The sequence below is a fragment of the Ursus americanus genome, chromosome 4, assembly GCF_024610735.1.
Source record: "Ursus americanus isolate L20-20 chromosome 4, mUrsAme1.1.p, whole genome shotgun sequence".
In the NCBI taxonomy this organism is placed as follows: domain Eukaryota; kingdom Metazoa; phylum Chordata; class Mammalia; order Carnivora; family Ursidae; genus Ursus; species Ursus americanus.
In genome coordinates this window covers 90,829,485-90,850,751 of record NC_142130.1, presented here as the reverse complement: position 1 = coordinate 90,850,751, position 21,267 = coordinate 90,829,485, and the positions used below count along the sequence as shown (strand labels likewise).

Genomic DNA, 21,267 nt, shown 5'->3' with positions numbered 1-21,267 from the left:
AGGGCGGTGGGATTGTGGGTGTTATCTTTTTTTCTGGATACCTTCAAATATCAGTATATTCCACAAAGAGCATGTATTACTTTTGTATTCAGACAAATAATAATTCTGGGAGAAAAGAACAAACATTCTGGGAGGAAAAAAGCAAACACTCAGAACTCTTGGTACGTCTATAATTAAGAGACCAGAAAAATCTTCAAATAGATTTATATTTTCAATATACCCAATGCCAATTCAGGCAGAAGGAAATTACATCGAGAATAAAGTAAAAAAGGAAGCAAATGTATTATCTTAAAAGGAACAAAAGCAAGGGGCGCCTGGGTGGCTCAGTCCGTTAAGCGTCTGCCTTTGGCTCAGGTCATGATACCAGGGTCCTGGGATTGAGCCCTGTGTGGGGCTCCCTGCTCTGTGGGGAGCCTGCTTCACCCTCAACCCTGCCTCCCCACCCTACCACCTCTCTAATAAATAAAATCTTGAAAAAAAAAAAAAAAAAAAAAGAACAAAAAAAACCCGGGGTTGAGAGAAAACTACACGCTCTAAGGCAACATGTCTGCTGTGTCCTGAACCCCTATCTGCTCTGCCTTTGGGGTCCTACAGCACATGTCCTGGGGGTGCCCCTGGCTGACTCTACCCTCTGCCGGCTGGACCCTGGCTCCACTTCCCGGCCTGCCCCCAGCCCCCCGCCCCGTCCTCCCTGTATGTCACCGCGTGGGCATACCAGATCCAGCCGCCCTTCAACGCTTTCACACCTGCTCCATAAATACGGTTTGTACAGCCCGGGCTGGGCAGAGACTAGCTCAAATACCTCTGAAACTCTTCACAGTTTCCAACAGGAAACGGGCCATTCACAGTGACCGACTCAAGAGCATCGGTTATCTTCATGAGTGGTGTGATCCTTTGCACACCCACTTTCTCTAGCCCCACACAACTTCTAATAAAGAGCTGGGAAATGAGACTCGCGCCATTAGGGAGGGGGGAAGAAGCTCGAAGCTGAGGGCCAAACCCAAACCCGTACCTTATTAGCGAGTTTCCACTCTGGGTATAGCTAAGTTTAAGATCAGAGCCGAGAGCATCTCTGCAGTAAGAATAAAAGGCCCGGATGACTTCGAGAAACAAATTCCCAACCACTCGAGGCCCTGCAATTAAAAAGAAAATGGTTAGAGATGAACAATCCATACTTAGATCAATAAATGACATATGTGTGAAACAGAGTAACTGTACACACCATTTTATTGTGAAAATGCTCAGAAACTTTAGTTTGACAATGCCAACTTTACTGGGGGAATAACATCCATGAAAATGGCCAATATTTTTGTAGCGCTTACCATGTGCTGGACACTGTTCTAAGCGTTTTGTATCTGTTACCTTATTTACTCCTTACAATAGCCATACGACCAGGTACTACGCTGCTGTACTGACTACAGATAAGGGGACGGGGCAGAGAGGCTAAGGAAGTGGTCCAAGCCAGACTCAGTCTGGGGGAGCCAGGATGTGCGCTTGGTATGTGTGTGTATAAACTGCTTGGCCAGAGACACTACTCAGCATAAACGCCAACGGAGTGGGGCAACTTTCCTATTTTACATTCCTTTAAAATTTCTTTACATTTTAATTTTTTTATTTTAATTTTTTTTTTAAAGATTTACTTATTTTAGAGAGAGCGAGCAAGAATGGGGGTGGGAGGGCCAGAGAGGGAGAGAAACCCAAGCAGACTCCATACCGAGCGCAAGCCCAACGCGGGGCTCAATCTCTTGACCCTGGGATCGCAACCTAAGCCAAAACCAAGAGTCAGACACTTAACCAACTGCACCACCCAGACACCCTATTTTTAATTTTTCTTAATCTCTACACCCAGCGTGGGGCTTGAACTCATGACCCTGAGATCAAGAGTCGGATGCTCCACCGACTGAGCCAGCCAGGCGCCCTCCTAAACTCTCTTAATCATGAGCTGGAACCCCACAAAAGAAATACCACCACTCCTGAAAAGCTCATTAAATGGCACAAAAGAACGGAACCAGCCGTCGGTTAGGGAAGCATTCCTGCCGATCAGGCAGGTGGAAGCCAGCTAGACATTTCCGCTCCACACACAGCAACCATCAGGCAGGGAAAGGAGCAACTTCTCACTCGTGTGTACAAAGGGATGAAAACAGGATTGATTCAGAGGAGATGAAAGTTCTGTCAATAAATCCGTGTTCAAAGGCAATCAGCAGATTGATCCAATCTTTTATGCTTCTTTTTCACAAAAACAGAGGATGTGCCTCTGAGAAAACTTTTTTCACAATATATATTTTATCTGCAGCATAAGAATGCTGAATGCTTTTTACAAATGAAGGCAAGTTTGTTGCCATGATGCAGGGAGAAAATGAGGCAGTGGGTGAAGCCTGCTAGCAAAAGAATGACTGCCCTGGGCCTTCTAGGTCTACTTCTGTACAATCCACTCCTCTGCCCCTCGAGTATGTCTTCCCTGGGACAACTGAATTAACCGACAGAAAAATTAGGCTGCTAGATTGGGCAGAAGCCTGCCATTCACCCCCTTCTGGAAACTACGACCTGGAACCCAAGCTGGCAGCAACGTTTCATTTGACTCACATAAAACACCCATCCACCAAAATGCAGTTACATTTTTTCTTTGGATATTTCCCCAAGTTACATGGGAAGCTCCCAATACTTATATAGCTCACTTCATTTTTTAGTCTAAATCACGATTTTTCTGAGCTGCCGTCACTCCACACCAAGAGGAAAATCTATTGGAGCCATCGCTGGTCGACTGAGGTAGCAGGGGACGGCACAGGTATCTTCAGGTGGCACTTAAGGTCGTAGCTTAGAGGGACAAAGCCTTCACGCTTTGACTTTGGTTAAGGGCAGCTAGAGCTGTACACGTCATGGGATACAAGGTCATCTGTGTTACATGACTCAGCATCTCGGGTATGGTGGGTCTGAGTGCAGTCAGGTAAGCAGCTGTGTCCTCTCAAAGAGCTTAGGTTCTCGAGCCAAGCAGACCGTGTTTTAATCTCAGCTCCTGGGCAGAGATACGCCAGAGTGGCAAGTCACTTACTCCTGCTCAGCCTTAGTCTTTCCATCTGTAAGATGGGAATAGTGAGAAAACCCACTTCAGGGTTGTTGGAGGCAAGGAGGTACATATGGAGATGTACATTAAATGATGTATACAAATCACTTCACACAAAAAAACTGCTCAAAAAACATCAGCTGTGATTATTAACAACAATAAAAACACATGAGGACCTCAGAATCTCCCTTCCATCCAACTTGACTGGATGCCTTTTTTCCCCTTTGCATCCCTAGAGCCTAGCATCATCCCTGCCACACAGCAAATGCGCTGTGTCTGCCCCTGAATGGATAAATGAAGGGTCTCCATCTTCTATCCCAAGACCAAAGGAAGAAGGGACCTCAATAATGCCCTCAATTCTTGTTCTCTGCAACAGCTACCAGGCAGTGTGCAAGTCTTGAGTGCTCAGATGACACCATCAAACTTAAAATCCCAGGGCTCCCAGCTGGCTCAGTTGGTTTAAGTGTCTGCCTTCAGCTCAGGTCATGATCCCAGGGTCCTGGGATCCCCATGCGGGCTCCCTGCTCAAAGGGAAGTCTGATTCTTTCTCTCCCTCTGCCCCTCCCTCCATCTGTGCTCTCTCCCTCTCTCAAATAAATAAATAAATAAGATATTTAAAAACAAAAACAACAGCAACAACAACAAAAAACCCTTGAAATCCCATGGAGAAGATGCGGACCCCATTATGGTGTTCAAGTGATTGGATGTTGAGATCTTTATTTTTTAAAGATATTATTTATTTATTTGACAGAGAAGGAGAGAGCATGAGCAGGGGGGTGGAGCAAGGGGAGAGGGAGAAGCAGGCTCCCCAATGAACAGGGAGCCCAATGCAGGGATTGATCCCAGGACCCTGGGATCATGACCTGAGCTGAAGGCAGATGCCTAACTGCTGAGCCACCCAGGCACCTTGGATATTAAGATCTTACTGTGAATGGATATTGGAGCAATTTCTATTCTTCAAGCAAGGGAGAGAGGACCATTTTTTTAGCTGACGCTCACAGGACCACAGCATGTAAGAGGGGACCCTTTAGGAACCGTAGTGTAGTTCAACCCTGTTCATTTGGCAGAGAAACAGACTGAGGCCCACATGGTGGAAGCGGCTTGCCCCAGGTCACAAGGCAAAAAGACAGAGGAGGGTCGCCTACTCCCTTGAAAATAAAATCAAAGCTCATTTGAAGCATGATATGTGACCGAAGAAACATTCTCACGGGTCAGTACGGTATGTGCTCTATAGGCCCGTACATAGACGTGCACAACAGGAGCTCCAAGGTATTTTTCTAACGAAAGTGTTCACATTATTGTGCAAAACTTTTAAGTGGTGCCTAGATATGATAACTGAACACATAACATGACTGAAGTACTTCAAGATTTGGAAACTCCGATGATGGAATTACATTCAAAATAACATGCTGACTGTGTCTCACATAGGCCATCCGCAGCAGGCCCATGACAGGCGACGGCACTTCGCACATTACCTATTTCCGGCTTGTCGAGCAGACTGACAAGGACGCGGAACGGCTTCAGGTACGTGTGGTGACGTTCCTCTACGTCGGTGTCTGAGAACTTCTGGTGCAGTATCTCAGCTAGACCCTGTTTGTTTGTTTTTTAAAAAAAGCCACAGATCAGTATATTGTACAGAGCGCAGTTTGACACTATTGGTTGTTCTACTTGTAAATACTCTGGGACAGAGAGAAAACCAGGCACACGACACGGAATGAGCACACAGAAGGTTTCCCCACCGTGGATCCAGGAACATGTCCCATGTCTGCTTTGAGGTCCTGCCCATCAATCCACTGAGAAATCATGATCAGGAATGTTCTGATTGGGATCTACTTTCCAGAAAGGCTCGTTTACCTCAACTAAAAGATCCTTGGAATATTTTTCAAAAAAATATGAGGACTGGTCTTCGTAAGAATTTGAGAGTTCAGATTCTGGCACAATGGTATTTCCTTTAATATCTGAACCTATAAAAGAACAAGGACCATGAGCTGTAACAAGATCTACAATTCTAAAGTACAGAATACTGTGCAAAAGTCTCATGCTCCAGCATTTTTAAAAATAGAATTCCTCCAACAGAAAACCAAATTCCAATCTGGCAAGACTAGGTCACATTTTCTTCTTCTGACAAAAATGTGGGGTACTAAGGATTCCACCTCAATAGGCATCAATTTAGTCTGTCCTAAGAGTTCACCCTCAGTGTCTTTGACAAGTCTGATTACAAGCATCTAATGGAATGAAGATGAGTTTTAAAAACCAGTGTTTGTATTACAGTATGTGAAATCAAGCTGTTCTCATCTATATGCCCTTATTTTGAGCTTTAGGTAATCTGTGAGGTCTTTGGGGCAAGGAAAGGCATCTCATGGTACAAGGAGAGAGTGTGGACTCTGAGGCCGAGGCCAACAGATTGGGCCCAGCACTGAACTTGGATCCTGGGTCCTCTCTACACACAGCAAGTCAAGGCCAACTAGGACAGAGGTGAGTGTTCAGCAAAATCATCCTTTTGATAAAAATGCGTAAAGAGCCTGTAAATATTCTTCTTGAAATCCTTCATAAGCTTCCATGCAATGGGTTCTGGAAGTTCTGTAACCAGGGAGAAAGAGAACTTCGTGATTTTGGTGTGAGAAGACCTACATGTTCAGAGTTATAAAAGTGGTGAAGAAGAGGATTTTTTAGGGCAGAGAGACTACTCTGCATGGATGCTGCCATGGTGGATGCATGTCCTTACACATCTGTCTACACCCACAGAAAGCACACCAGCAAGAACGAGCCCGGATGGAAACCACGGACTCTGGGTGATGACGTGCCAGCGCTGGTTCATTGACTGTGACAAATGTGCCACCCTGGTTGCGGTGGGGGGAGCTGGGGGAAGCTGGGAACTCTCTGTACCTTCCTCTTAGTTTTGATGTGAACCTAAAACCGCTCTTAAAAAAAGGTCTTAAGGGGCGCCTGGGTGGCACAGCGGTTAAGCGTTTGCCTTCGGCTCAGGGCGTGATCCCGGTGTTATGGGATCGAGCCCCACATCAGGCTCCTCCGCTATGAGCCTGCGTCTTCCTCTCCCACTCCCCCTGCTTGTGTTCCCTCTCTTGCTGGCTGTCTCTATCTCTGTCGAATAAAAAAATAAAATCTTTAAAAAAAAAAAGGTCTTAAAAAAAAAAAGCTACGGAATCCTTTCATAGTCGCTTTGTACACCACTTCTGCTCAGGTACACGAACATGGGAATTTATAAAATTCAGAAAGTACTAGCTTCCAAGCCCCATGGTTTCCTGGACTCTGTCCCTATGCAGCCTTCCAACCAACAGTCAGGGGCTCTTTTCCTACAAGTTTACAGGCTGTCGGCGGAAACACAGGCCTGGGTTCTCACGCTCTCCCCTACAGTTATCCAAATGTCTTTTAAAACTTTACGTCAATGCCACAAAGATTCCCATCTGTACCGAACCTTTCTTTACACAAACTCTGTAACATTTGTGGGTCTTCTCTCACACCCCCCAAACCCATGCGACTTCTTTATAGCAACAGGCTTCTACTTGAATAAAAGTTCAGCTACAATTTTTTTTGTGTGGTATTTCAAGCTTCTTAAAATGGAATTCAATATTCAATAAATATCCCACTTATTTCTGTTCCTGGTTTAGATGTAATACCTGCAACATAACTAAAGCTACAGCGTAAGCAGCACTCAGCGGACTGGGCCATATTCGGTCAGTGCGTTTTCTTTCCATATCTCATGATTCAGAAGCGTATCGCCGAGATTGAAACTTATTCCCAAAATCAGCACTAAAAGGTTTCACGTTAACTTTGACTTTCACTTATCGGATACTGCTCAGTACCTAGTAACCACGCATAAAGTCTTCTGTTCAGAGACATGTCTCTCCTCAGCAGGGTCTGGGTGGCCGCTGACAGGATCTGCACGATGTCAGATCTGAGCAGGGGAATGGCTCTCTCACTGGAATCCTATCGGAGAACAGAGAACATTTTACTGCAAAGGGATGATGAAGTAGATTACTGGCTTTCTGACACGTGGCCCCTCTTACCAGTCTACAAAGCTTTATCTTAAAAAGGTAGTTCTCAAAAGGAGTTGGTTCTTCACAACACCCACTTCACAACTGAAGCCATTCAGTTTTTGCTACGGAAACATCATCCTCACAAAAATGAACAAGGACCTTTAATTGGCTGAAAGTGAACGGTGATCACAAAGTGGCTGTGCCAATGGCCTGAGGTCCATCCCGCCTGCCCCACGTCCTCAGGAAAGACCAGTGGCTTCCCTGGAAGAACACAAACGACTTACCAGACAGGTATAAAATGGGAAGAAGAACAGAACAATTTCCAGGTTATTTCTTTGCACCAGGACATTTGAGTCCAACAGTGAGGCACACAGAGACTTTACCTGTAAACGATAAAACAGCATGAACATTTCACTCCCAGGACAGTTAGTAGCATTTGCAGGCTACTGTTTGCAGTCACAAAAATGAAAGTAACTTTTCCTGAGAACCCTGAAACCACTGTGTGAAATCATGTGGAACCGAACAGTAAGGTGTAAATGGGGGAAATGTGGGTTTTAGCTCTAGACTCTGGGGGGCAGTATGTGTTGGAGGTCACTGACAGGGGGACAAGATGTGACCTGGATGACCTGTGAGCTGGAGGCGCCTCACCTCTTCCCTGGTCCTGGAATGTGCGCTCTGCTTGCCTTCCCCGCTCCGGAGGTCCCTGAGGGACATAGCTTTGAGACAGAGATGTGGCGTTGAGAACCCCTGCACGGTGTATGTGACTGAGCCCAGTTAAGGCCTCTACATAAGCTTTCAAGACGTGGCAGGTGGGTGCTGTATTGTACGGATGGAGGTCTCTGGGATCTGTCCTGCATAACCAACCACCCCTGACCTGCACGTACGCAGGCAGGCTGAGGAATGTGTGTGACTCGTGCCGCACAGTGACCTCGGGAGCCTTGTTAGTGGACATTAGCTGGCCTCCAGGTCAGAACTGACCCTTCTGGTCTGGACGCCAAGAGCTATGAAATCTGCTTGGCATCCCCTCCTGCTCCGGGCTGGGCTCCCCAGAATGGAATCCGGGAGGGAGGCGAGCACACCCAGCCCAGGCTCCTTGAAGACGTAAAGACATGATAACATAGGAATGCAGCTCTCTCCAAACTGCACGTCAGTGTTCATTGTTGAACTTCAGACCCCATCATCTGCCCTCTAAATACGGCCCTATGGGGATGGTCAGGTGGGAGTCTCAGCTGAGGGCAGGATGCTCCGCCCAGGCCTCTCCATCGGGACTCCGGCCTGGCTGTCTCCACGGGGCTGCCCCAGCTACTGAGATTGGATGTTGTAAGTACCCGATTTGATGGAACGCTGTCTTATTCTCCTTTACTGCTTACTACTGCCCTCACCTATGCACGGATTTCCCTTTTCTTCTGTTTCAATTATATTTTTATAGTATCAATAAAGTGTTTTTTTCCTCTTCAAAACTGAGAACACGGCTCCTGTGAATCTTTTCTTCAGAACTGACACGGAGATCTACTGGACTTGTGGCCACCCAAGACAAGCCTCATAAGTAAGTTCTCTTGTTTATTAAACTGGCCACCTGCCAATCTGGAGCGGCTTGCCTCTCTTTTTGGTCTCTCCCTGCCTGCCGCATACATGGCCAGTTTCAGGTAACACCCAGGAAGCTCCCAAGGAGGCTGTAAACTAACAGTGTGACATCGGAGAGTCGGTCAGCTGCAGCCCTCGCACGTTCCATCTGAGAGCTGGAGAGGCTTGGACCACAGGGTCAGGTTCTAAGACCTCAAATTCTATGATCCTAGAAAGGAATGTCTTCAGGTTCCAACAGGAACTTCTGGCTAACCTAAAACTCCAAAGACATTCCGTTAAATGGATTCCAAACCAATTCAATACATATTTTGCGTGTCTTTTCCAAGTATAGACACACATGATACAGAAGAGCCATAAGAGAAATGGTAAGAAAGAGCTATGAGAATTCAGAAGCAGGGAGGGAGAGATCTATCTTTCAACTGGGGAAAACAACAGAACTCTGTGGGAAGGCTGAGCTGGAAGGACAGGGAGGATGTGCGTGGAGATAGTGGAGAAGGGATGGGGGGTGAATCCAAGGAGCAAGGAGGTGGCATCGCTGACCAATAGGTCGGGCTGGGGCAGTCCGTTCGGGAGTGCAGAAGGCCTGAAGGGAGAGCAAGGCATTCGTGGGTTGGGAGTGGACTTACAAGACTCTTGAGTTTGGACTTTATCTGTAGGCAAGAGGAATCCATATATTTTTCAAGCACAATAGAGGTATGAGCAAAGCTATGCTTCAGCAAAGCAAAGAGCTAAGAGTGATCAAAAAAGCCTGGATGGGCAGAGGATGGGATGGGGAGGAGCCAGTCGGAAGGTCCAACCAAGCAAGCACCAGAAACTGAAGGAAGCAGGGCAATGAAAATGGAGACACAAAGCCGTTAAGCTACCACTAGGTGGCGACAGACTGCAGGCCATTAGACACACAAGTTTGGGGAGAAGAGAAAGACCGAGAGGGGTCATGAGAAGAGAAGGCCTTGCCAGGGAAGAAAGCAGCCCTCCAAAGGGCCTGGGGATGGACACCCGAAGAATCCTGACAATCTAGGTTTGAGAGCAGACAGAGGAGACGATGAGGGCAGAAGCAGGACTGAGAGAGACAGTGACCAGAGGAGGAGGAGAACCTGATACGTGGATGGTGAGCAGTGTGACACAGGCCAGGGAGGAAGCAAGGTTCTAGCTAAAGCAGCAGACTCTGCGAGGCCCCTGGAGCGCTGCTCACAGTTAACCATACTGCTGAAGGCTGGCAGGGCCTCCAGAAGGGCCCTCGTTAGGTGCAAATATGTATTTGAATATGTGAATCGTTAACGCATATATGAAAAACAAACACCACCCCTCTGGGTTTCATCCTGCATACTGACGCCTCCTCATCTTGCTCAGCAGCAGAGGGAAGCCCAGAACACCTCCATTTCCCTGCTGCTCTCCACTGATGTCCCTTTGCAGTCCCAGCGGACAAAACCTGTGCATGAGGAAGCCGGCGCCCCCCCTGCCCCGGCCGGTTCTGCTCCCGTGAGGAGTAAAGCACCCACCGTGAGCTGGTAATCCGTCCCCAGCATGTACTTCTGCTCCTTGCCCGGCAAGTCCCTGCTGATGTGGCCCACCACAAAGAGTGAGGCGGGAAGGCGGATGGCCGGGCTCACCAGGACGCTCCCCCAAAGGGCAGAGTAAAACACCTCTTTGCCGACCACCAGGGACAGCCTCAGGAGCAGAGCATCTGTTCTGTGGACAAGAGATACAGACTGTAAGGGCTCGGTCCCAGCAGCCACCGCTCCCTTGCTCTCCCTATTTCTTCATCATTCTGAGTGGTTGCCATCTCCTGCCTTTCTGTTCTGTCCACCTGCTGGCTGTCACTGAAACAGAGTTTGCTAAAACAAACATGTCCTTGAGAGGTTCGGCTTCTTGGCCAACAGGAGTGTCTGACGGGTCGTGTCACCGTGGCATAGAGATTCATCCCTGCCCATGGCCTTGCTGTGGACCTGCAGGACTCAGCAGGGGGGGCGGTTCCACCGCCACAAAGGGGACGAGCAGATCAGCCTCAAGAGGTTGGTGCAGCTGACTGGAGACTGAGGTAATGGCAAAGATCCCCCCCACCTGAGCAGAGCCAGGGGACATCTGACTTTAGAAACGCTGGGGACAAAATTTGCCTGGGCCTCCCATTCGACGCAAATTCCATGAAGCCTGTCACTCTGCCCATAGCACGCCCCTATGTTGACTCCCGCTCTGGGAAGTTCTCCTGCTGATGCCTGACATTTCTTTGTCCCTTATCTCTATCTGGTCTCTCTCCCCTGACACGCCATCAGCAACTTCACGTCCGTCCTTTAAGAGAAGCAGCGTCATCAGCACATCTGGGTTTGTTTTTTCCATGGAGGCTGACCGAAGCCAGGCCTCCCCTCTGCTCAGTGGCCTGCATGCAGCTGACTAAGGCACCTTCCCCGTCAACAATGAAAACAGCTTTGCCAGGCTGATGATTGCCCCTGCCCATAAAACAGCAGAGGCAAATTCCCACAAGGGGCTTTCACTGAATGAGCGAACGGACTCAAAACCCAAGAAAATTCCATCCCTCACGTCTCCTGTTTGCAAAGAAGACACACAAACATCACAGAAGGAGTAGCCCAGTGTGATGCAGTGGGCTACCCAGGTTCCTGGAGTCAGGCCGCTGTCGTCCAAATCCTGTGTCTGCTTCCTGGCAGTGGTCCCTAAGACGAGTTTAACGTCTGTGCATGTGAGCTGTCAGCTATGAGATACAGAAGAGCGATGGAGATGTTCTGAGCAGGACCGGAGAGTCTCGTGTAGAACTTCGCATGGGTGGACAGAGCCGTCGCTCGGGCCCCACCGCCTTCCATGACCACCGGATCTGCACTGTTTGCTGACACGTCCTTAGCATCCGGATGACTGTCAGACATGTAGCTGGCACTCAAAATCAGCATGAAATGAACGCCACTCTTTCCCTTTTATTACAACTCAAATCGTCTTTAGCTTCCTTTCCAGGTATACAAAGACTTTTCATTAAAAAATTATCTACTATCTTCTATTTTTTAAAGATTTATTTATTTATTTTAGAGAGAGTGAGAGAGCATGTGAGTGGGGGGAGGGGCAGAGGGAGAGAGAGAATCTCAGGCAGACTCCCCACTGACGTGGAGCCCAACGCGGGGCTCGATCTCACGACCCTGAGATCATGACCTGAGCCAAAACCAAGTCAGACGCTTAATCGACTGAGCTATCCAGGTGCCCCTACTACCTTTTTATTTTAACAGTGGATTTTGTTCTCTTTAAGGCTAGTCTGAAACTTTTTATCTCATAAAATATTTGAATTTTACTGTCCAAATGATGCACAGTATCATATTCACAGAAAAAAACAAAACTGAAGAGGCATGAGTAACAGCCAAATGTTTAGGAGAAGCACACAGAAGGGTTTCGTGGCTGAAGATTCCGACTGATTTCCTATTGAGGCTCAGCAAACAAATATAGCTTATCTTGCCCAGCTCTGAAAACAGCGCAGCAAAGGCCCCAATTTGAGGCAGAAGCATGGCGCAGCAGGTGGGGCAGAGGGGGCACTATCCCCTGGGCAGACAGGATGTCCCCGAGCTAGGCAGATTACTACAGCAGGAGATTAATCGAAAAAGCCCCCGGGACTGCTCCCCTCTCTCCAGGATCCCTCTCAGGGGAAGATTGATGCTGAAATAAAACCCATCGCAAACACTGCAGCGCACACACTGATAGCACATCCCGCTTTGCTCAGAACAGCGTATTCCCAAAGTCAGTTCCACGGAACACTGGCCACAAGCTGTTCCACAGAAGGGTTCCACTGACAAGAAATCTGGGAAATGCCACCTCAGCTATCCTTTCTTCAATACTCAAGAGTGCTCTGGCTAGTTTTATTAAAGAAATGCAGCTTAAGTCTCATTTTATCCTAAAAACTTAATAGATATTAAAAACTTAAATGATGCCATGGTTCACAAAAGGGCAATTATGATAAGCCTTTGCTATGGAAAGCACAGTGAAGAGCAAGATAACTGGGTTAGGAGTCAAGTAACTCCCCACTAAGTAAGAATTACTCCCATCAACTCAGATGTGAAGTTCCAAAATTAGCACACACAGTTTAGAGCCCAGGACACAAATCTTTTCTATTCAGAATCAATCAGCAACCTCCAAACCCCCCGTTTCCATCCCTCCCTGCCTCGCCCTGGCTGGCATACTCATGCCTCCTGTGAACACCAGCTCACTCAGACGACACCAACATGCTCTCCTCTATTCCACGGATAGCAAGTGACACGGACTGCTTGCCGTGAACCCCAAGCCTTTCCCAACTTAGGCCGTGTAGTCACTTGCCTAGTGGAGGGTCCTGGAAAGCCAAGCTGTCACAAGAGCAAAGAGCTTGGGGTGTGAGCATCTGAACGAGCACAACAGTGACAACAGCGTCCTGCACACCATAAGTTGGGTCCATGCCCAGAGGGGTAAAAAAATTTTAGAACCGGCAGAGCTCACTATGATGCCTGGAATCAACCTCTCCCCCCCCCCCCCGCCGTCCCCCCTGCTCGAGCATGTGAGCACGTGTGCGTGCTCTCTCTCTCAAATAAATCAATAAATCTTTAAAAATGTATATATGTTTCAACTATTTAAATTGGGCTCTCTCAACCCTGACACGATGAACTTTGGGGCCAGACGAGCCTTTGTCGTGGGGACAATCGTGTCCCTGTAGCGCTAGATGCCAGCAGCACCCTCTCTACCAGTGGTAACAGCCCGAAGAAGGATGCCAAATGTCCCTGGGGAATACAAATCAGCCCAGCTGAGAACCGCTGATTCACATTTTTGCTTGCTTACAGACCTCTGAGAATAGTCACCTTTCCCCCAAATCCTCAGAAGAGGAGTCTGGTACTTTCTCCCCACTACTCCTACTTTCTCAGTGCAGCAAAACACAGCTGTGAAGCGACTTCTTGCACACTTTGAAGAAGAAGATCTGCCCAGGAGTAGTTTGCAGGCACACAAGGGTTAGAAAGCCAGGGTGAAGCGTTAGTCCTAACACTGGCCAGAGTTTCCGTTCTTAGGGTTCACGGACAAGCACAAGCCAGGAACAGTCTGCGCCTCCAGGGAACTCATGAGTCACCTGGCCTGCAGCGGCCCCAGCCTAACTCAGCCCTCTGCATTTGCTGCCAACAGGGACATGAGGACCCCCCTCGCCCCTCCCTTTCCTATCCTGCAGTGTTTGCTGGGGTGGCTGCCTCGGCTCCTGAGCACTTAGGGCAGGAAAGAGTTGCCAACTTCTCTCAAACTAACATGGATACAGGGACCAAAGACTCTGGTGCCGTCATCCCGATTACTGTGCCCATACACACCCACTCTGAGATTCTAGAACCCTCGCCAGCATCCACCTCGGAGAGCTGATAACGAATGGCTTTGGGGTGCTGCAGACATGGGGCCTGGTTTTCTGTCACAGCTCCATGTACTCGGTGATTCATGCAGCTCTACTCAGCTCTTGGTTCGATGTCAAGGAATCACACCAAAAAAATCCATGTTAAGCAACTTTAGCAACTGTTCAAATGAACCCTCACTGATCAACTAAGAGAACAACTATTTACACTCTTCTGGTGTGATTCATTCTTACAAATTAAAAAAAACTGCAATACCTTTTGGGAACTGATGTGTTCCTCTGTCAGATGATGGAAAAAACATTTATATACACACATACACGGATCTGTTTGGGAAACATGAATGGGCCAGAACTTGTAGAAAGAGCCTGGGACTAGAGGTCAAGACAGATCTGGTAAGGGTCCTCTCGCTGACTCCAACATGACCTTCCGTTCCTTCCCTCCACACACCTACCAATCCTGTGTTCCGCCACAGGCGTAAAACAGCAACGGGACAGACTCTGCGTCCTAAGGAAGTGGATCCTACCGACCCAACCCACTGCAAAGGCGGATCTTCACTGGGAAGGAGGAAGCCACCACCTGATCTATGTGAAAGCTTGAAATGTTTGAAGTGCAAATTTTTGGTTAGGTTTGTCCGATTCTACTACAAATGCTCATGACTTAAATGTACCCTTGGTCACTGGCCACAATCCCTCAAACCATTCTAATTATTTGGTTTCTCTGAGTCTAGGGGAGCACTCCAAACAGACCTTGGACTGACTCCCTGATTCTACCCCAGCCCTCCCCCGCCCCCGTCATTGCCAACGTGACAAAGGCGGTGTGACTGGGGCCTCTGGAATGGGGGAAATGTGAGCAGTACGTGGTGCAATCAAATGGAAACTTTTGCAAGCACAGAGGTTTCTAAACCTCCCAGTCAGGCTGCACAGGGTTTCTTAAAGCAGGTCCTATTAACAGAGGTTAATCAGCGATCACTCAGAACAGTTAATAGGATGGGAGATAATTCCCCAGAGAAACAGGATACTGTGTATACCCAGTAGTCTGAATAGATTTATGCTTCCTTCTGCTCCTAAGCATGACCAAAAAATAACCCCTACGTGAACTTTTATGCGTATGAGCTTTACACATTTCCCCAAGTGCTGCTGAAATTTGTCAAGCTGTTCTGCTTAGCATCGCCTTTGCGAGCCCCAGCCAGCCATGAAGCATGGCTCTGTTTTGACTGAGAAGCAGCCTAGTGTAATGGGAAGAAGGAAGACTTTGGAGTCTGACCTATGTGGCTTAGGATCCCAGCTCTGCCACTCGCTGACCGTGGGGCTCTGGGAAACCTTCTCACTTTCTGACTCTCACCTGTAACTGGAGGCAGTTCCCAGGAGGACACAGTATCTGGTCAAGCAGAGACCAGCACAGCAATGTCAAGCATCACCTCGACTTCTGCACCTTTCCCTGGGGTGCAGACCTCTGTACCTCCTTCCCCGCTACTCCCTAAGCGGCAGCACCACATGCAAGCACACCTGTCAGGATGAGACCCACCTGTCGTAGATCTCCGAGCCCTCCTCCAGGCCGGGCAGCAGGCCCACAATGAAGGCCTGGAGACTGGGCAGGAGCAGCTTCTGCAGCGGGAGAAAGTATTTCTCATACAGGCCGAGCAGCACGGGCCTCACCGACATGGCTGCATTCGCCAGAAGAGGAAACAACCCACAGCTTTGGGAAAGAAGAAAGGGAGACGAGGGATAAATGAGACACCGAATCCGAAGTTTGCAACAATCACCCAGCCAAAGGGAGTTTTCAAAAGCAGCCAGCCGGCTGTTTTTACTGGGGCTGCAGACGTCTGCTTGCTTGTCACGGGACGGTCACGACGTACCGTTCAGCAAAGAGCAGGCATCTAGACAGTAGGTCCATCACGGTCCCACTTAGAACCCACTTAAAGAAAGGCCTGGGAGGATGCGCTTCACAGGCGAGCACTGGTTATCTCCTGCTGGCGTCTTTACGATGAATTGTTGCTCACCACTCCCTATTTTGTTTGTCATTTTCTCATTTTATGAACTGAACTATGGATTTTTCAGGTAATAAGAATGTAACATGGTAGGGAAGCTACTATACCTGTATAGGAACAAATCCTTGGCCAGCCATTTGGTCCCCACAATTTTGAAGATAATCTCATAGGTTTCTAGGGCTTTTAGGTGCACACCGCTGGGCAAAGCAGGATGCAAGCACTGAGCTAACCTCTTGCTGATAACGAGCCGTCTTGGCAATAAGGAATACCTCAGGTTACTCTGCAAGGCCTAGAAAACAAGAGGGAAAACATGAGAAAGAAGGCAGCAACATTTACCAAGTAAAGCAAATCTGCCAGGGCCAGGAAGACACGAGCAGATGCAAAAGGAAGACAGAGGACCTGCATGGGGAACACCGGGGGGTCATGAGCCAGGCTCTAGGGACACACATATAAGCGAAGCGCTAGCAATCCTGGAGATGAGGCAGGCATCAGAATCAAGAGCAAGGGAGACCCTGTCACCATCAGACCAGCTCCTCGGCCACACATGGAAACCTGGGTACCGGTGAGGGCTCCAGTCCACACATAAACCTAAGCAGAACACAGACTTCCTCAGGGGACGTGACTCCCATCCCTAAGACAACCCTTGTCTGTGTGCTGGGGAAGCCCCTGGAATCCGCTCGGGGAGAAGAGATCTGACTAATCCCCATCATTCTCCCAGCTCAGCTTCACGGCCAGGTGGCTGAGTGAGGGGTCACCCCAGAAGAAACGGCGGCGGGGGGACACCTCTAGGCCATTACTCCTGGCATCTTCAGCAGTTGGTGATCCTGCTGGGTGGGAAGGACCCACATCCCACAGGAGAAATGTTCTACCCTGCTGGGATGCAGCAACAGGAGTCCTGGGCCAGGCCTCTGCCAGCCGGACACAGGCCTTGTCTGTGCTAAAGCCGCCGGGGTATGTGTGGTACCTGAGAAACACGGTCAGGAGTGCGAGTGGATCAATGCCATTCTGCACAGCCTCAAGTGACCACAGGCAGAGTGCTGTGGCTGGGTGGCTCCTCCTGACTCAATCTTATAATACAAAGTGTCATTATGGAACAACCCGCAAATATTTGCTCAAAGCCTACAGGGTAGAGTCCACGCTTCTTAAAACGCCACTCCAAGGCCTCCATAGCATGACTCCTGCCTGCTTTGCACCCCCCCCGCCCCCACCTCTTCATACTTCAGCTTCAAACTTTGTAGCAACACAGATCCATTTGTGATTCCTGCCTGTGCTCCCTGTCCCTCTGCCCACCCTCCTTCCTGTCCACTTGGCTAACTTTCCTCACATGAGACTTAGCGTCCCCTTTCCTGGAGGCAGAATGGTCCCTGCTCTGGCAGGGTGCCCCAACCTGCGTGTTTAGTTACTCCTGCCCTGGACTCCATGTGCACATCTGTCACCGATTTACAACTGTCCTAATGATTGTCAGCTCCGGGCCTGACCTGGGGGGGAGAAACTTGAGGGCTGGGTCTGTTGTCTTCCCCTCTCTGGTTTTCAGCACTCTGCACAGAGCCTAAAACAAAGCAGGCATTCTGGAAGAATGTCATAAGATGTGTGTGATGCCAACTGCATTCTATCTGTGTCTCCCAACTACTGGCCCCTGGACCATATGGTCTTAAGGCCATGACAGCTTTCTTTTTATAAACAAAGAATGTGATCCTGCCCCTAAAACATACACAGAGGTTATACAGGAGGTAAAGCGAAAGGAAGGAAAATAATATCTTTCATCGGAAGCCTGACAAAACCCCCAAATTCAGTAAACCTGCACCTCAAAAAAAACCTCCATATAACCAGAGGTCATCAACAAAAATACCTTAAAACATTATACAAAAAAAGTGTGATATTTTAAAACAAAGGAAAAGCCAACAAAGTAATTTTTTAACGATTTTATTTATTTATTTATGGGGGGAGAGAGAATATCAAGCAGACTCCATGCTGAGCACAGAGCCCAATGCAGGGCTTGATCTCATGAACCCTGAGATCATGACCTGAGCTGAAATCAAGAGTCAGACACTTAACCGACTGAGCCACCCAGGCACCCCCTAGCACTTGTTTTTTAACTCACTACCCACTCTCATACTGCTCAGTGTACTCTAAGGACTTCTGCTGTGTGAAGTGGAAAAGAGGGGGCACACCCACTGTGGTGGTCACCTGGGACGCACCAGCGTTCGCCTTCCTTGGGCTGTGCATGTACAGAATCCCATTTCTCTACCCTTTTGAACCTGGGTGTGGCAGCATGACTGACTCTGGCCAGTGGGATGAGTGGAGTGATATGAGTCACGCAGGCACAGCCTTTAAAAACCAACTCAAAGCTTGTTGGGTTCTCTTTTCTTGACTTTAAGATCATGGACATGTGGGTTGAGCTGAAGCCCCTCCCAGCCTGGCTCCCTGAGAAATTACAGAGCAGAAACCACGTGCTGACCCAGTGAGGCAGAGCTCAACCATATAAAACTCACCGAGATTAGGGACTGTTTGTTACCATGGCATAACCCTCTCTATCCTGACTGATAAACCTCTTCCCACATAAACGCAATTACAAGGAACCACAACGATCCATTCCAAATGAATGAGGCTGCTTGCTATTTCTTTCTCATTTAAATGTGTGACTTAATTTAATTTGAAAAAAGACATAGGAAAAGAAACGTAACAAGAACTGAGGCTGCGACCGGTAAATGTGGAATGGATTATTCATTGTTTGCGGTCTGTGTTAATCCACGCAAACACGGCATGTCTGAGAAAGGGGCTCAGTGCTGTTGAGGGAAAGGCAGAAAGATAAAGGAAGCTGTCAGACCTGAAAATTCAGCAAAAACAAAGGATATAAACAGATCGTACTTAGAAAAATGAGAAGCTGCTTGTCGTTCCTGGTAAGAAAAATGCAATTAAAACTACAAGAAAATACCTTTCTTTTCACCCATGAGGTTGTCAAGCTAGATCAAAGCACACAAGTTCAGAAGCGAGCAGAGCCACCGAGAGATTGTGAGCCAAGTTAAGTTCCTCATCTAGGGTCAGGATGTGGCCAGACAGACCCTGAGAGCCTCTCCTTGGGGTGGTTAGGGGCGTCAACCCGTCTGCATCACTTTCACCACTAATCACGGGGCTAAAATCGTGCCTAGGTCAGAGTGATTGTGCTAAGCCACGTTCCACAGAGCCTGGCACTTGACAAGTGCTTCCACACTGAGGTTAGACAAACAAACAAGACTGAAATATTATAATACTGGTTTAATATGTGAGCTTGGGGGTGAGAGCCTAGCACTCCTATTCCACCATTTGCTAACAAGGCAAATTCTTTAAACTTTCTGGCTATCATTTCATCTATAAAAATGGAGATCATGGCACCTCACAGAGCTGCAAGCATCAAACGAGACACCCCATACAAAGAGTAGAGCAATGTAAGCAGCCAGTAAACACCTCTTATTATCATCACAAACTGAAAATGAAGCACAAGACTTCGAGATGGAGAGAAGATGCATTTTAAAACAATCCACTGAAACCCACTCATTTACAGATAATGCCCTTTACTGTCCCCAAAGCAAACAAGGACACTAGTTAAGTGTGTCGATGAAGGGTGAGAAATATATGGAATCAGAAAAGCAAAGCTCAAACTGCTCTATGCTTGGAGGTAAGTAAGATCCCTGCAGACCCAAAATATGATGAAAATCCCAAGAGACCCTGTAGCCAAGGAGGAAATCTGCATTGATGAGGTAGACTTGGGGAACATGAAATTTCCTTTTAAGAAGACAGAGGACAAGATAAATAGTAATTAATATTTAGGATTAAAAGGGAAAATAAAGTATTTCCTAAATGATATTTAAAGAAAATTTCTAAACAGACATTTTGCAAGTCTTTTTTTAAAAAAAGATTTTATTTCTTTATTTGACAGACAGTGAGAGAGAGTACAAGCAAGGGGAGCAGCAGGCAGAAGGAGAGGGAGAAGCAGGCTCCCTGCTGAGCAAGGAGCCCAACCCTCCATCCCAGGACCCTGGGATCATGACCTGAGCGGAAGGCAGACAGCCAGCCACCCAGGCGCCCCAACATTTTTCAAGTCTTAAAACTGAAGATTAGAATCACCATTTGAAAAATGCTTTGCATGCAGTAGATTCAGAGCACTTCTGGAAACAAAGGATTTCCCTAAGAGAGCTCCTCCTCCCCCAGAGTGACAGACCTCATGCAGGAAATGAGGCTGTGGGCCTGTCGAAAAACGCTTTCTGTGAGAATGGAATGTTTTTCCATCTCTTTGTGTCTTCCTCAATTTCTTTTGTAAGTGTTTTGTAGTTTTTAGAGTACAGATCCTTTACTTCTTTGGTTAGATTTATTCCTAGGTATCTTACGGTTTTTGGTACAATTGTAAATGGGATCGATTCCTTAATTTCTCCTTCTTCTGTCTCATTGTTAGTGTATAGAAATGCAACTGATTTCTGTGCATTGATTTTTATATCCTGCCACGTTGCTGAATTCCTGTATGAGTTCTAGCAATTTGGGGGTGGAGCCTTTTGGGTTTTCTACATAAAGTATGTCATCTGCGAAGAATGAGAGTTTGACTTCTTTGCCAATTTGAATGCCTTTTCTTTTTGTTGTCTGATTGCTGAGGCTCAGACTTCTAGTACTATATTGAATAACTGTGGTGAGAGTGGGCATCCTTGTCGTGTTCCTGACCTTAGGGGAAAAGCTCTCAGTTTTTCCCCATTAAGAATTATATTCACTGTGGGCTTTTCATAGATGGCTTTTATGATATTGAGATATGTTAAAATATCTATGCTACCCAGAGCAATCTACACATTCAATGCAATCCCTATTAAAATACCATCAACTTTTTTCACAGAGCTGGGACAAATAATCCTAGAATTTGTATGGAACCAGAAAAGACCCCAAATCTCCAGGGGAATGTTGAAAAAGAAAACCAAAGCTGGGGGCATCACAATGCCAGACTTCAAGCTCTATTATAAAGTTGTAATCATCAAGACAGTATGGTACTGGCACAAAAACACACACACACACCAATGGGACAGAATAGAGAACCCAGAATGGACCCTCAACTCTAGGGTCAACTAATCTTTGACAAATCAGGAAAAAACATCCAATGGAAAAAAGATAGTCTCTTCAATAAATGGTGCTGGGAAAACAGGACAGCCACATGTGAAAGAATGAAACTGGACCACTCTCTTACACCATACACAAGAACAGACTCAAAATGGATGAAAGACCTAAATGTGAGACAGGAACCCATCAAAATCCTAGAGTCAAGAACACAGGCAGCAACCTCTT

The 21,267-nt window shown here is 47.5% G+C and overlaps 1 protein-coding gene across 4 annotated transcripts in view; it reads right to left on the bottom strand.

Moving 5' to 3' along the window:
• The window catches only part of DOP1B (DOP1 leucine zipper like protein B), a 103,462-nt gene that overhangs the window by 53,890 nt on the left and 28,305 nt on the right, over positions 1 to 21,267 (bottom strand). For 3 of the 4 annotated variants that reach the window (XR_006782593.2, XM_045813482.2, XM_045813483.2), the window contains exons 3-10: positions 16,077 to 16,258; positions 15,507 to 15,677; positions 10,143 to 10,332; positions 7,344 to 7,442; positions 6,886 to 7,009; positions 4,916 to 5,025; positions 4,537 to 4,651; positions 1,013 to 1,133 (exon numbers count right to left, since the gene is read on the bottom strand). Coding sequence is in view for 3 of the 4 variants with exons in the window: in XM_045813482.2 (XP_045669438.2) it covers positions 1,013 to 1,133; positions 4,537 to 4,651; positions 4,916 to 5,025; positions 6,886 to 7,009; positions 7,344 to 7,442; positions 10,143 to 10,332; positions 15,507 to 15,677; positions 16,077 to 16,258 (1,112 nt within the window). In the remaining variant the exon portion in view is untranslated. Of the gene's footprint in view, positions 1 to 1,012; positions 1,134 to 4,536; positions 4,652 to 4,915; positions 5,026 to 6,885; positions 7,010 to 7,343; positions 7,443 to 10,142; positions 10,333 to 15,506; positions 15,678 to 16,076; positions 16,259 to 21,267 lie in introns of those variants that run through there. The other variant, XM_087861788.1, reaches the window with a different exon arrangement.